At 60.5% G+C, this 14,832-nt stretch overlaps 1 protein-coding gene across 7 annotated transcripts; it reads right to left on the reverse strand.

Annotated features, from left to right (window-relative positions):
* Window positions 1–124: 124 nt before the first annotated feature.
* Window positions 125–9,148, reverse strand: ZNF335 (zinc finger protein 335). Of its 7 annotated transcripts, none has more exons than XM_065754465.1 (28): window positions 8,892–8,949; window positions 8,429–8,654; window positions 7,958–8,231; window positions 7,507–7,584; window positions 6,946–7,266; window positions 6,652–6,786; window positions 6,411–6,569; window positions 6,080–6,323; window positions 5,780–5,957; window positions 5,585–5,697; window positions 5,373–5,391; window positions 5,053–5,169; window positions 4,896–4,972; window positions 4,629–4,789; window positions 4,289–4,518; window positions 4,108–4,216; window positions 3,930–4,024; window positions 3,505–3,788; window positions 3,258–3,393; window positions 2,797–3,186; window positions 2,571–2,713; window positions 2,085–2,224; window positions 1,713–1,816; window positions 1,527–1,604; window positions 1,262–1,345; window positions 1,027–1,092; window positions 858–939; window positions 125–657 (listed from the first exon to the last, which is right to left on the reverse strand). In XM_065754465.1, exons 2-28 carry the CDS (start codon window positions 8,630–8,632, stop codon window positions 539–541), a joined length of 4,140 nt encoding a protein of 1,379 aa, XP_065610537.1. In that variant the 5' UTR covers window positions 8,633–8,654; window positions 8,892–8,949; the 3' UTR covers window positions 125–538. The 7 variants fall into 7 exon arrangements, with proteins under 7 accessions (XP_065610537.1, XP_065610536.1, XP_065610533.1 ...); XM_065754464.1 differs by having other exon boundaries at window positions 6,065–6,323; XM_065754461.1 differs by lacking the exon at window positions 8,892–8,949 and adding an exon at window positions 9,099–9,148 and having other exon boundaries at window positions 4,108–4,518; window positions 6,065–6,323.
* Window positions 9,149–14,832: the final 5,684 nt, after the last annotated feature.

The raw sequence follows: 14,832 nt of genomic DNA on the forward strand, positions 1-14,832 counted from the left end.
TGTCGGCTTCCTCCAGTCCAAAGCCCCACTGCTGCCCGCCTGCAGGCTGGAGGGAGGGGGGCTGCCCTCAGCCCGGCCCGCGGGAGCGAGGAGTGGGGGCTGAGGCTGAACACACCTCAGCATCTCACACCACACCACGGGGCTGTGCTCGGCCCCACGGCTCCCCTGGGATCCCTGCACCTGGGCAGATGCTGAGTTTGGCCCACGCAGACACCACATTTTCAGGAAAAGGGATTTCAGACCATCAAGTGCAACAGGCAGAGATGGGCCACGCCAGAGTGCCACCACTGCCCACACTGTCCTGGCACTTGGGCTGTGGCACAGCTCTGCTCAGGATGGCCGCTCGTGCCAGGCAGGACTTGCAGGACCCTCGCTGTGCACGGCAGAGCAGCAGCACGCCCTTGCTGGCATGCACTCAGGCACGTCCCTCGTAGCCCCAAAGCAATAAGGCAACTGCTGGCTGGAGAGGCTCCTGCTGGTTGCTGCTGTCCTGCTCAGCACGCATGTCCCTGAGCATCAGCCAGGCCTGTCACCAGTGCTAATCCGCCAGCGTGATGACATCGTAGTGGATTCCCTGCTGCAACTGCTGGATCTGCTCCGCCGTCGCCTCCGTGGTGAACACACTCTGTGCCTGAGCCATGGCAGCATCAGCCACTGCTGCACAGAAGAGGCACTGGTGACCACACAGGGCTCAGCAAAGGTCTCCCCCCACAGACCACCAGCTGCTCCCCCCAGCCACAGGGACAGGGGCAGGCAGAGCGGGACTGAGGCACCACAGCATTCAGCAGCACCCGCACAGGACTGGACCCGGCGAGCAGGGGGAAGAATGGCACTGCCAGAGCGTGGCCCTGTCCTACCTGACACTGCCGAGTGTGCAGCTGCTTCCAGCTGAGCCTGGGTGACAAGCTGCTGCTCAGGTGAGACAGGCATGTACTGGATCTGCAGGGAGGAGAGAATAAGGAGAGTTCAGGACAGCACAGGGCCACTCCTGGCCACAATTGCTGCAGTGAGTCTCTGCCCCCTTACCTGCGGCTCCTGGAGAAACTGGCTACCTTGTTCATACTGGATGTGAGTGATCTGACCATCCTGCACCTGGAGACAAGAGCTGCAGTAAGGCTGTGTTAGGGCCGGGAGGCTTCCCTGCCTCCCAAAGCTGCAGCTCAAACACAGCAAGCCACAGGGATGAGGAGGTGACCCCAACACACGGCACCCTCACTGACCTCACCCACTGTACAAGGGGAACAGCCAGCCTGGAGCTTACCTGGATGTGATGTCCTTCTGGGACAACAACATACTCATGGGGAAGCAAGTGCTGTACACCATCCTGGGCAATGATGTACTGAACCTGCAAACACAAGGATTCAGATCCATAAAACCAGTCACCACCACCCAGACCCTGCTCTGTGTGAGGGCTGGCTCTCCTCTGGCTGCTGTGCACTTCTCTTCCACGCCACTCCTCCCCACACCTCCCCTCACTCTCTGCTTCAGCCCCATGTGCTCCTGGGACGTGCACAGCACGCCCTCACCTGGTTGTCAGATGTCACTAAGTGCTGCACTGTCTGTCCATCGGCAGTCGTTATCTCCTGGATGTACGTTGCCTCCTCCTGTAAGTCAGCGAGAGCCGGGTGCTGTTGTAGTGTGGGCAGGACAGAGCCAGCACAGCCCACGGGGAGTGGTGGGGCAGCAGGATGAGGCCAAGCAGTGTGACTCACCTGGCTCGTGATGCTCTGCTCCTGAGCAACAATGATGTGCTCCTGCCCCAGTGCCTGCTGCAGCCGCTCGGGGGCCAGCACTGCCTGCCCGGACTGCAGAGCCGCTGGAAGGGGGACAAAGCTGGTGGGGCACTGCCAGGCCAGGCCAGGCCCCCAGCTCTGCTCAACGAAGGTCAGAAGTTAAACCCAACTCTCCCAACTCGAAGGAACCTAGAGGTCACCGTGGGTAAAACCCAGACCTCTCCATCAGACCGTGAACTCTGCTTCACTGGCAGCCCTAACCTTCAGCCCTAAACCTTCAAACTCCTGGCCCAGGCCACTTCCAGCCCTTGGAAACCTGTGGGAGAGTATCAGAGCAGGGAGAAATCTTACTCTGCAGGGTGGCCAGCGTGTCCTCATCACTGTTCAGTATGATGGTCTGCTGGGCAGCAGCTGCAGGTACCTCAGGCTTCTTCCCTTTTGAGCTGTGCAAACGCTGCATGTGGAACTTGAGGTGTCCGTTACGGTTGAACCTACAGGAGGAACAAGAGTGGGGTGGAATTTGCCATGGGAACACGGGACCTTCTTGTCTTTGCAGACCCACAGGCACCACAGACACATCATCCTAGGACACGGCCTGTCCCAGCTCCTACAAGTTTTCCATTGGCTCACACAAATACCAACTTCCCCCATCCACAAAACTTCTTTGAAGACTAAGCTGGGTCTATCAGCAGCAGGAACTGTTCCCAAAAAAGCACAGCCTCTCTAACAGATTGCTCTTGGGGTCAGGGCAGCCAGCTCTTTGCTAATATCGCATGTTCTCTCAAACTCAGAGCAGCACTGGATCTCTAGAAGCATAAACAGTCGATCAGAACTCACCTCTGCCCACAGATCTGGCAGGCAAAGGGCTTCTCATTGGTGTGTGTTAGCATGTGTCTGCTCAGGTCCTTCTTGTTCTTGGAGGCAAAGCTGCAGTGGGTACACTTGTGTGGCCGAAGGCTGGCATGCTGGACCATGTGGCTCTGGGGGCAGAAGGACAAGGGGAGGGTCAGGAAGCCCTGTTTCTCCAAACCATTTATTTCCAGGGTTGTTGTAGAGCACCTACCCGAACCTCTGGCCAGAGGGCTGCAGTGAACGGACAGTCAGGACACTTGAAGGTGCTGGGCCCAATGTGGGCTCTCTTGTGACTCTCCATTTCTGCTCTCCCTGTAAACATGGCTGTGCAAATCTTGCAGGAAAACTTTTTGGCTGTGGAAATCTTGCACGAGAGCTTCTTGGCTGCAGAAACCTTGCATGAGAGCTTCTTGGCCATGCCTTGGAGCGCAGGCCACTTGACTTTGGGGGATGTGACTTCTTGCCCTTCAGAGGTGGGGGACAAAGTTGAGTCCTTCTGGAGCTGCCGGGTGACACACTGCACCAGGGGCCACTTGACAGCAGCTGGCTGTGCCTCCTGGCCCTCTGCCGGCAAAGGGAAGGCAGCATCTCCATTGAGGGGCTAAGAGAGAAACACAGGTCACACCTGCTCACCCTGCTGCCTGGCAAAGAGAGAAAGCTCAGCCTCCTCACCTCCACGTGTTGGAACTGGTTCCCTGGGACACTGGATGACATGATGTAGCGATTGTTATGGTCCTTCAGAACCTCTGTCATCACAGCTTCGCTCACGACGACTGCATGTGAAGTCTCTGCAGAGCCCTCCTCCTCACTGCAGGCAGAAGGCAAAGTCAGAGCAGACCTGTCGCACCCCCTCCCCACTCAAAGTCTCCTCTTTGAGGGCAGAGGTGCCTCTGACTCCCCCTCCTCCCACAAAGCTGACCTGTACAGCGTGCCTGGTGCCTGAATCTCCTCACTAATGGGTGTAATGATGCTGTACTCTGTGTTCCCACCAAAGGGAATAGTGATCTGCTGCAGTTCTGAGGCACCCAGGGCTGCCTCCTCGTAAGCCTCCTGCACCAACGTCTCCCCACGGTCTGCCACGTGCAGTGTTACCAACTTCTGCTGCTGCTGCTCAGAGGAATCCAGCTCTGCCCCTTCCTCCTGTGCCTGCGTCTCACATGAGGCCTGCACCTCTCCCGAATCATCAGGTTTCACTACTGCCACCTGGGGGGGGAGGTCAAGTGGTCAGCAGTCAAGGCTCTGCAGATGCTCCCTCCAAAGGGAACAGGGCTGGACACTGCACAGACTGCAGAGGGCCTGGAGCCTCTCCCTGCAGCAGACACAGCCACCCCCAGCCCTCCCCACCTGCAGTGAGCCCGCAGCAAGCTCTCGCTGGGTACTCATGTTCAGCAAAAGATCCAGGGCAGTCTGCGTGGCCAGCTCTGCCGACCCGTCCACACCTGGTAGGTCAGAAACAAGAGTCAGGGTAAGCACAGCACTCCACCACTTTCTCCTCCTCTCCTCCCCTTCCCTGGGAGCTCACCTTGCTCATAGATGATGGTGGCTCCCTCCAGGGAATCCTGAGAAAGGATGGGGGGCTCCGTGTCGGGCACGGCCTGCACCGCCTGGTAGGTGACAGGGCCGAGAGGGGCCTGCAGGACAGAGCTGCAGTGAGCCAGGGGCGAGGAGCAGGGAGGAGCAGGGGCACGGGCAGTGGCACTCACTGGTGGACTGCCCTCGGGCTCAGCTGGGGCCTGCACTTGGCGGTGCTGCTGCTTCAGCTCCTCGATCTGCTGCAGGGTGAAGAAGGGGCGGCGGCGGCAGGGCGGCTCCTCAGGGTGCCTCTGTGCCCACTCCTCGAAGGAGTCGGCGTGGCGGCAGTGCACGTGGAGGCGCAGGTTCTTCTTGTGCTTGGTGGTGAAGTGACAGAACTCGCAGGCAAAGGGCTTCCCTCCTGTGGGACACGGGAGGCAGGAGTCCAAAACGGGTCCCCCCCAAGGGGACAGCAGGGAGAGGACCCCGGTGAAGCGGGGTTGGAGGGCGTGGGGCAGCAGCTTCTCTCACCCGTGTGCTTGACAGCCATGTGTGAGACCAGGAAGTCCTCCCTGAAGGTGGAGTACTTGCAGAAGCTGCACTTGTAGGGCTTGTCACTCATATGTGACAGCTGGTGGTTCAGCAGGACCTTCTTGTCCTCGCAGACGTAGTCACAGAACTCACACTTGAACCTGCCAGGACAATGCCATCTGTCACACACACAGTGGGTGAGTCCTGCCCTCCCTCTGAATGGGAGCCCACACTGGCTCTCCCAGCAGGCCGCAGCCAGGCTCCCACCTGCGGTTGGCAATGGCCTGGATATGTGTCAGCAGGTGCATCTTGAACGTGTAGCGCTTCTTAAAGGACTTCCCACACTGCAGCACAAAGCAGAGCAGCACTGGTGTCACGTACAGCCCCACTGCTGCCAGCTCTCCTCCAGGCCCCAGCCCCTCACCTTGTCACACATGTGTGGCTTCTCCGTGCTGTGTGTCTTCATGTGCTGAGTAAGCCTCTTCTGCATGGGGTAGATACGGTTGCATACTGGACATGGGAAGGAGTTCAGCTTTGGGGGCTGGAGGGAGAGCACAAGGATGAGCTCATAGGGGTCGAGGGGAGGTCACCAGTTTCCTTGCCTCTCTCCCTACCACAGGACCTGGACTGCTTTTCCTCAGCTGATCCAGAAACACTAGGCACAAAGAAATTGTGGAAGACACAGACGTGCCTCTTCCCATATAACAATGCCAAGAGACAAGCCAACGGGGAACTCGAACTCACCGGATCAGCTCTCTTTTTCCTGAAACAGAGAGAAAAAAATCCCTTTGTCAGCCAAATCCCGAGTTGGAGCTCCCCTGCACACCACAACTACCCGTTTTGGAAAGGACCAGAGTTCAGGTGGCAGCTACAGCTGCACTTCCAAGGCAAGAGAAGTGACACCGATGACGTTTGGCCAGGCTGCAGGACAGTCCTCAGGAACTCACCCCACTTACCTATCCCGACTGTGCACCGTGGAGTGTCGGATGACATCCTTCTTGTACACACTGGTGTAATTGCACTCCTCACACTTGTAGGGCTTGCTGCCTACGTGGTTGAACATGTGTTCCTGCAAGTAGGAACGGGTGCCATGAGGCCTGGGGCTAGCAGCCAGCCTCTGTGGGGATGGGCAAGGGACAGATGCTGCTCACCTTGAGGGAGGACCAGCGTCGGGAGCGGTAGCTGCACTGGAGACACTTGAAGAGCTGTGGGTCGTTGGCCTCGTGGGAGTTGACATGGAAACGCAGATCTTCATGCGTGAGGAAACGCGAGCCACAGATCCGACACAGGTAGGGCCTCATCAAGGGCTTGGGTGACTTGTAGTAGTACCTGCACACACAGAGCTGGGACTCAGAGGTGTGGTGGCCAACAGGGGCTGGACCGGCCCTGGGCATTAGGCCAGAGGGCCCAGCACTGGCTCGGCACACACCCCTCACCTGCGCCCCATGTACTTGCGGTATTTCTTGCCCAGGAAGCGGCGGGAGGGCCGGCCTCGCCTCCTGGGGACGACATCAGCTTCCTCAGGGCCGGTGTTGGAGGAAGGGTCCTTATTCTCTGAGTCAGACTGGCTGATGCTGGGCTCGGCCATGCTCTCGCTGGTCCCATTCTCCAGCCCAGAGGAACTGGCTGCTTCCGAATTCTGCAGCTCACAGCTGGGTGCGCTCTGGGATGTCACCAGGGGCTCCACCTCCTCTCCTGCTTGACAGGACACAGCACAACACCGTCACACACACTCACCACGAGCTCCCTGGAGCTTGCCTACCACACTCTGCTCTGACCCACCCTCGGGCATGTCCTGGGGCATGTCCCCCAGGCGAGGAGCCTTGCGGGGCCTCCCTGGGCGTCGCCGCGGCCTCTCCTCGCTGGACGTGGGGACAGAGCGGCTGTTCTTGGGCTGTCGTCCACGGGGCTCATCCTCAGCTGGATTATAGTCACTGTCCTCTGCGGGTAAGTGGCCCAAAACGTCAGACACAAATGAGGGGAAAGACTGAACTACATAGAATGTGGTGAGAACGAGCCCTACCTTCAGGGTCATCGATAGCACCGGCATCCATAATATCATCGTCGTCTTCTTCCTCTGCAACCTCTTCCTCTGCAGACTTTGGAGCAGAACCCCCTTTTCGTGGGCGTCCTTTCTTGAAAGTCAAAGCTGAACCCGCTAACACAAAATCCAGAAGAACACCACTTTACTGAACTGTATGACAGCACAGGTATTCACACTCACACCACTCCTCATCATTTCCCAGAGACAACGGTGGTCCAATCTAAATTAAGATATATTGTTCTCAGTCCTCAGCAGGGGCAGCACCACACACACCTGGCTGGAAATGTCGCTCTTTCATGTGGTTGATCAGTGTTTTCTTGGAGACACTCTTGTACTGACACATCTTGCACTTGAACTGCTGCACCACCACCACTTCCATCATCTCCTCCAGGGTCTCCAGGTCTGGCTGGTCCAGCTCCTCCCCACCATCTGCCTCTCGAACCTGGTCTGGCTGCGTGGGCAGCTCCAGTGCTTCTGACTGCTCTGAAGGGCCTGGCTGGTCAAGGCACGTGGAGGTTGGCCCATCAGCAATAGCTTCTATTGCCAAGCTATTGGCCAGAGCAGAAGTGGACATCTGGGACACAATGGGGGCACCTGAAACATCAACACTGGATCAGCCAGGGAAAAATCTTCACCCGCACCCAGGTGCACATAAACCTTGAGCACAGAGCTGAACTTGGCATCCACTCCCGCCCTGTGCCCTGGGAGCTTTCTCCCTGTGGCTCATGCTTTCACACAAACCATCCCCTGTAGGTTTTATTCTTCACTACTAAAACGGGAGCAGGCTCAGAAACAGAGAAAGCCACTGCTGGAATGCACCAGGTGCACTCTTACCATCATCGGGCCCTTGCAGAATGAGGTACTGAGTAGTCTCTGCTCCCCCATCTTCAGCACTTGTCACAGCTATGCAGCCTGGGGAGGGAAAGGACAGGAAACGATAGTATCTACCAGAAGCTGGGGCTGAAGTGGCTCTCCTAAGTTCCAATAGGAGGAGGAAAGGGTGCAGGACATCTGTCTAAGCTTACAGAGTCTGCATAGAGCTGCTGTGGCCCTGAGGCCAATGCCGCAGAAAGCCAGAGGCTGAGCTACTACTCAGCAAGCAGCTCAGAAAACCTCCAGCTGCTATGGCAAAACGAGGTGAGAGACCTTGCCAAACAAGGACAAGATCTATGCATACACAGGTGTGTACTTCCCCTTACCTCCCATGTCTTTAGCAGCTCCCTTCCCGAGCCCACCCCATGCAGGGCCAGGGGACAGATCCACCACCAGCACGGCACACACTCACTCTGGATGATGTCAGGCCCAATGGTGGACTCGATGATTTTGTCGATGGCAGAACCCAGGTCTGAGGAGGTGGATGCAGTGGAGTCTGACACAACCGTGGCTCCGTCGCTGATGACACTGGAGTGCACCAGGACCTGCGGGGACTCTGACACCATGATGGACTGGCTCACGGTGGAGACGCTGGAAACCAAGGTGGACTGAGCGATGGAGGATGAATCAGGCAGGTAAACGCGGGGAATCGCATCGGTGCTGGAGCTGCTCTCCGACACCTCCTCCTAAGCCAAAAGAGCAGAGGCAGAAGAGCTGAGCTCAGCGACGCGTGCCGGGCAACCACTGCACACCAACGCCGGCTGTGCAGCACCGCACGGGACGGGACCGGGGCTGTGACCGAGCACCGCGACCCTCAGCTGCGCTCCTCGGGCAGCGGCACCGGGGCGCCCATAGACAGAGCCGTCCCCGCCCATCCCCGTACCAGGCACACGGCGCTGCGGTCGGAGCTCTGCCCCACGCCGGAGTCGTCCGCCCGGGACGGGAGCGCGGGTCCCGCGGCGGCGGCGTCGCTGCTGTCGGCGGACGCGGACACGGCCTCGGAGGTGCCCACGCCGCTCTCGGACGGTTCCTCCCGCGCCGCCTGCGGGGCCGCATCGCTGCTGCTCGGCACCTCGCTCTCCTCCATGCCCGCCCCGCCTAGGCCCGGCCTGCACGGGGAGCAAGCCGTCAGCCCCGCGGACCGCCGCGCCCCGCTCCCCGCCGCGCCCCGGCGCCGCCGCCATCTTTGCCGCGGGGTCCCCCCCCACCCCCGCCCCGCGCCGCCTCCGCGCGCGCGCACACGGCGGGGCGGCCGCGGGGCGCCGGGAGAGCGGCGGGAACGGGAACGCCGCGTGGGCCGGGCCGTCCCCGCACCGCGCCTCGCGGCGCTGTCCGCTTGCTCTCACCCGTCCCGCCTCGCCGCTCCCGCGCCGCCCCCGGGCCCGGCACCGCGGCGGCCGCCATTCCCCCGCCCCGCGCCGCGCAGCGCTCCTCCCGCGGCCCCGCGCCGGGACTACTTCCGCCGCCCCGCCCCGCCCCGTCCCGCCGCGCGCTCGCCGCCGAGGGGTCGCGCCCTTCGCTCCGGCCGCCCCCTCCGCACCGCCCTTCGATACCTCGCGGCGCCGCTCGCGGTCCCCGGGCGGGGCGGGGTCCGGCGTCCCGGAAGGACTACTTTTCTGCGCGGAGGGATCGCGGCGGTTCGCGGTTCACGCGTGTGACGTCACGAAGCGGCGCCCGGGCCCTGAGCGTCGGCGTCGCGCCGGGTGGCGCCCGTCACGTGACGCGGGGCGGAAGCGGCGCCGCCGGGTGTCGGACCCGCGCCGCTCCGGGGCTGTGGCGCCGCCCCGCCCGCCACGTGGCGCTCCCGTGCTCGCACCGTGGAGTGGGGTCGCGGCTTTCCGTGCCCCGTGGGCCTGGGCTGCCGTTCCCTGGGCTGCCCTCGTCCGCTGTGGCCGAGCTCCGCTGGTCTCAGCCGTGCCGTGCCCCGTGCCGTGCCGTAGCTCCGGCCCTGCCCGGCCTGGCCGCCCCTGCTCTGTACTGCCATGCCGGCAGCTCCGGCGGAGCCTTCCTTTGGCAGCTCCTCGCCCTCAGATGCTCTCTCCGGTGTTCATCTCTGTGAGCAGCGCGGCCTTCTGCTGACAGCTGCTGCTCCGTGCTGTGCGCGGTGTTTGGGCTGCTTCCTCTGTCCCCAAGGCAGGGAGGTGCTCGCTGAGCCGCGGGGAGTGAAGCTCAGCCCCCGCCATGCCCCGAAGCCGTGGCCGGTAGCGCGGAGTGTTGGTGGCTGCCGGGAGGTGATGCCGTCTGCCAGCTGCGGAAGGACAGACAGTGCCTCATCTGGCACAGTGTCTGTAAGGGGTCAGCCTGCCAGAAACCCCATGGCCGGGGTTGGCTGTGTGGGGTGTGCCAGGTCAGCATGCTGTGTCATCCACAGTGCTCCCGGCCCTGGCTGAGGGGGCAGTGGGGTCTGTCCCACCCGAAGCCATTGCTGTCCGTGGAGCAGTCTGGTCCCACGCAGTGCCCTGCCCTGCATGCTGCAGAGGCAGTGACAGAGCTGTTGCTGTGCCATTGGCATGGTGCTTCCGCATGCATTCCAACTCCTTTTCAAGCTAATTAAATGCAACCTTGAAAGGTTTATGCCCTACATCTATCACCGCCTGACGACATTGCTGAAATCCATCCCCGGGCTGGGCAAGCAAGCTGTGAGATAAGGGAGTGCTGCACAAATGCTGCTGCTGCAGCCACGCTGCCTGCTTCCTGGGCCCAGGTGCCAAGCTGCTGCGTGTATGGAGCCAGGGTCACTGCCGTGCTAGGAGCTGACAGACACCGAAGTGTTTTTTCCCTTTCTCTTTTAAGCAGTCCTGCTGCGTAGCTCTGCAGTTACTGTGGAGGAAGTGGCCGCCAGCACGAGGAGTCAGGAGGATGTGGGGCACTCTGGTGGTCAATGTCTCTCCGTGGTTCCCTGCTCAGTCCGGGGCAGCAGCGCTGCGCATCTGTAGGACGCATAGGGGGCAATGTTTGAAGGGCTCGGGCTACGGGAACCACGGCGGAGGAAACGGGGCGGGTTGGACCAGCAGGGGTCTCTTTGTCTCCATGCAAATTCACGTTTTGGGACTTTTGGAAGATCACCCTGATGAGTGACAGCTCCGGGAGAGGAAGACTGTGGCGAAGCACTCCGAGTCCTGGGAGCCTCAGGGTCTCGTGGGCTCTCCCAGCAGTGGTTGTGCTGATGGAAAGTTGCTTAGAGCTTCTCTGTTACACTGAAGGCTGACCCATATTTCCTGTATTGGAGAACTGTCCTGAGGTGCATGGCATGGCTCGCTTTAAGAATACTGTATGTGCCCTGGGAAGGGTGAGCAGGGAGTTCCTAAGCCACGGCACAGTGCCTGTGCTCTGTTCTGGCAGCATGGCTCCTTTCTGATAACTGCTGTGGTGGCTCCCGTGCCTGAATTCAATGGAGGGACAAAGAAAATGCACTGCAACAAAGAAGCTGTGGGAATCCAGAAGCACCCAGCTTGTAGCATGTGCCCAAGTGCTGGGCTGGGGAGCACAGGGTTAAAGGCCCTTTGGGATCTGTCCGAGACAGCAGCACAGACACTTGTGCCTGTGGACAGAGCCACACAGCATCAGCAGGAGATAGGCTGACCCTTCATGGGCTGTTGGTTTCCCAGCTCTGTGCCTCCCACCCTGGGCAGGCACTGGAAGGAGCTCCACCAGCTGAGCTGTGGGCGTGGGACTGGGAGCTCTGTGCTGTGACCCGGGGCTGCACTGTGCCCTGTCCCTGAGCAGTGGCTCGCTGGCTGTGCTGGCCTGTGGCTCTGCTGTGCTACCACAATAGCTTCTCCGTGACCTAATCTCTTGGGTCAGCATCCCAGAATAGGTGGTGGCTTGTGCTGAGTGCCGTGCCTTCCCAGCCGCCTGCAACCCGAGCCTTCAAGCAGCCACAGTCAGTGATTTTGTAGTCGCTGCTGTTTGTTCCTCCTGTGTTCCTTTTTTTTTTTTCTTTCTTTCTTTCTAAAGAAAACATTGCCAGCAATGTTTGTGTAGCTGTAGGGCATTAATCCACATCAACCAGCCTCGGATTTATATCCCACCTGGGGAGGGCGGTTGCATCAGCACATTTTGTAAAACGTTGAGCAAAACAGCCCTTGCTGCAGGAAATGGGTTTTTCTTCACGCTGAATTGCTTCACCGCTCAGCTCCTTCCCAGCAGCACCTGGGGGTGTCCAGGGGACTGCTGTGTGCAGGGGTACGGGCTGGGCTGGCTCCTGGGCGAGCAGCAGACTCACTGTGTGCTGGCTCTGTGCTCCCCATGGCCAACGGGGCTGTGGCTGAGTGAGGTCGAGGGCCGAAAGAAGCCAACAAAAGCCCTGGGATGAGGCTGCCAGGTCCTCCAGGATTTGCTCAGTGGGGCTGGGCCCTCTCGGTGTCCTGCACCCCACGCAGGTGCCCGAGGTGCTGCCACTTCAGCTTTGTCTGCATCAGTGCTGCAGGTTGGCACATGTCACCCTGACTGGGACGCACTGGGGTCTGCAAAGTGCGGACGGCATTGGGCTGTGCCCCTCCGCCCCTCCTCGCACTGCTGCTGCCTGTTGTTTTCTTTCCCTTCTGGAGTGCTCCTGTGGCTTCCTTCCCAGAACCTGAGACCTCGGAGCCACGGTCCAAGGCCGCCGGATCCCACCCTCCCCTCTGCTGCTGATTCATCACTGCTGGTCAGTTGAAAAAGGGTAATCAGCAAATTACTGAAATATAAGTAAGATAAACAAGGTGGGCAGGAGGCGTGCGTGCTGCAGGGCCCAAGCAGTGCCTCGCTGCCCCAGCTCTGCACTCAGTGCTGCGTGGCTGTGTGGGCTCTGAGGTGTCAAAGCAGTTGCCCAGCACGGGCCGGGCTGCTCGCTGCTCCCAGGGCTGCCTGTGTTCATCCATATGCCGGCGCTGACAGTGGAGCTGGTCTGAGTTAATTTGGCAGCAGCCGTTAGAACAGTTGTCAAATGTTTTGCTGAAACCCAAGCATGTTGCATCTACCACTTTTCCTTCTGTTTCTTGTAGTTTACAATTAAATACCACCAGTTCTGCCCATATTTCACCTTCCATAAACCCCCGCTCCTTATTCCTGGAGCTGTTTCATTGCCATCAGCCAGCGGGTTTCTGGCACTGCATTGTTCCTTTAACTCACGGGACACAGCAGGCAGGTGCGTGTCATTGTCACCATTGCAGCTCTTCCCTTTTTAGAAAGCAGCTGCTGTGCCCATCAGTGCCAGGGAACAAAGCACTGCCACCCACGCTGTGCTGATGGATGTCCGGCACGCAGAGCCCTGTGGTGGCATCCGTGTCCCCAGGAGCTCCAAGCAGTGCTGTGCTGAGCTCATCCCACATACTGCTCACATCTCCTCGGGGTCCTGATCCCAGGGGGTGGCCGTGAGGCTGCTGGCTGCTGCGGGGACCCCTTCCCAGTGCTACTGTGTGCTGGAGGGGAGCTGGCAGTGAGAGTGGCCCTGTGGGTTGGGGACTGCCTCCCATGGCTGGTGGGACAGCTTGGGGGATCCATTCTGTGCAACTGGGAGCGGGCTGGGTGCAGCCAGCAGTGACAGGCAGTGCTGGTTTCGGTGCCTCCAGGGGGATAGTGAGCCACCAGCTGACACGGGCTGTGTCATCCTGACAGCACGGCACCTGCGGGCAGAGAGCTGAGAGCTGGCACGGCTCCTGCTCCTGCCCAGGTAATGGGAAAGAATGCACCAGAGGCTGGTGGTAGGGTGGGGAGTTCCTGGGGCAATATGGGGGCAGGGAATGAGGGGCCATGTGGGGTCCTGGGCAGGGGGCATACAGCGCTGGGCTGGTGTATGGTATCACAGAAGTGCCACGGGGGGGACAGTGCTGCCCCAGCACAGTCTGCAAAGGAGGGTCCTGGGCCCAGCTGGAGGATGTGCTGCAGCCCACACAGGGCTGGCGTCAGGCAGCAGATATGAGAGTGTGTGCAGGAATGTTGTTTCTGTCTGGAGCCGCTGGATGAGGAGTTCTGGGGCTTCCAACAGCTGACACAGAGCTGCTCCTGTGCCCTCAGTCCCGCTCTGTGCCAAGCACCCCTTGCCTGGCACACCACAGCCACACCATAACCACGGTGCTCCCGCACGCTGTGTCACCAGCACAAGGCACTGACTCCCCCATACTGCTTCCTCTTGCCGTCACTGTGCTCTGCTGTGCTGCTTCCCCAGTCTGTGCGTCAGGAGAGCGTCTGGTGCCGGCCTCGTGTGTGGGCCTGCACCTCTCTCTGCCACCCCTTGTCCCCATAACCAGCTCCTTGGGGTTCCCAGCATAATGCAGTCCTATCTCCCACCCTGGTGCACCCCGTGGCAGTGGCTGTGAGTGCACTGCCCTGGGTCCATGGGTCTGTGTACTGCCTTGGGGTCCCTGGCTCCATCCAGCCCCTTGCTACATACCTGCAGCCTGCATGCAGCAGCTGAGTCCCACCAGACTGTGCCCCATTCCTCCAGCCCTGTCCTGGACCCCAGGGCACCTTCCCATGGGGGGAGGGGCTTTATGCAGCACCTGTCAGCATGGGGAGCACATCTATGAGTAAGAACATGGGAAGGGGCTGCAACTGCCTCTTCCTTCCCCTTTTGATGGAAGTGGTGGTGACAGACATCCTCGTGGCCTGGCGGCCGGCGGGAGCAGGGGACGTCTGCTAGGGATTTTCCATGCCGTTCACCCTGACCAGGGCTCTGAGTGTGGAGGGTGCTGCCAGCATTGCATGGCTGTGACGTCTCCCAGCTGCTCCTGGGTCACTTGGCATCCCCACTGCCCTCTCTATCACTCCCTCCTCACCCACTGGCAGCCCCAGTCCCAGCCCACCCCAGCGTCCCTCTGCCCACACAAACTCTGCTGCCCATCCCAGCTCCCTCATCTGCCCCACTCAGGCTGGGGCTGCCTGCAGGGCTTTGGAGTTCCCCCACCCCACTCTCAGGCTCCCGGTGCACCCAGACACGGGGGTTTCCCTGCCCCTTCTCCTCACAGAGCCCCAGAGAGTCACCAGAAAATCCCAAGGAGGAAGCCGGGTAGCAGGGCTGTGAGTCAGTGGGAGAGGCCAGAGTGGGGGCCAGGGCTGCAGCTGCCTGCCCCGTGGGTGCCTGGCTCCCACTGTGAGGATGCTCAGGGCTGTCGCCATCTGTACCTGTGGGTCACTTGGAGCCAGCTGGGTCAGGCTGCAGCTCTGTTCTGTGGGGTGGCTGCAGTTCCCAGGCAGTGCCGTGTGCCTGGGCTGTGAGAACTGCGGGAAATGAGGATGGGAATAACGTGGGAAAGGCCCAGAGATCTCCCACGCTGCTGGATCTCACACAGCCCCTCCAGTTGCACC

Source organism: Cyrtonyx montezumae, unplaced genomic scaffold (genome assembly GCF_038088225.1).
Source record: "Cyrtonyx montezumae isolate F1298 unplaced genomic scaffold, pur_monq_1.0 scaffold_9, whole genome shotgun sequence".
Classification (NCBI taxonomy): domain Eukaryota; kingdom Metazoa; phylum Chordata; class Aves; order Galliformes; family Odontophoridae; genus Cyrtonyx; species Cyrtonyx montezumae.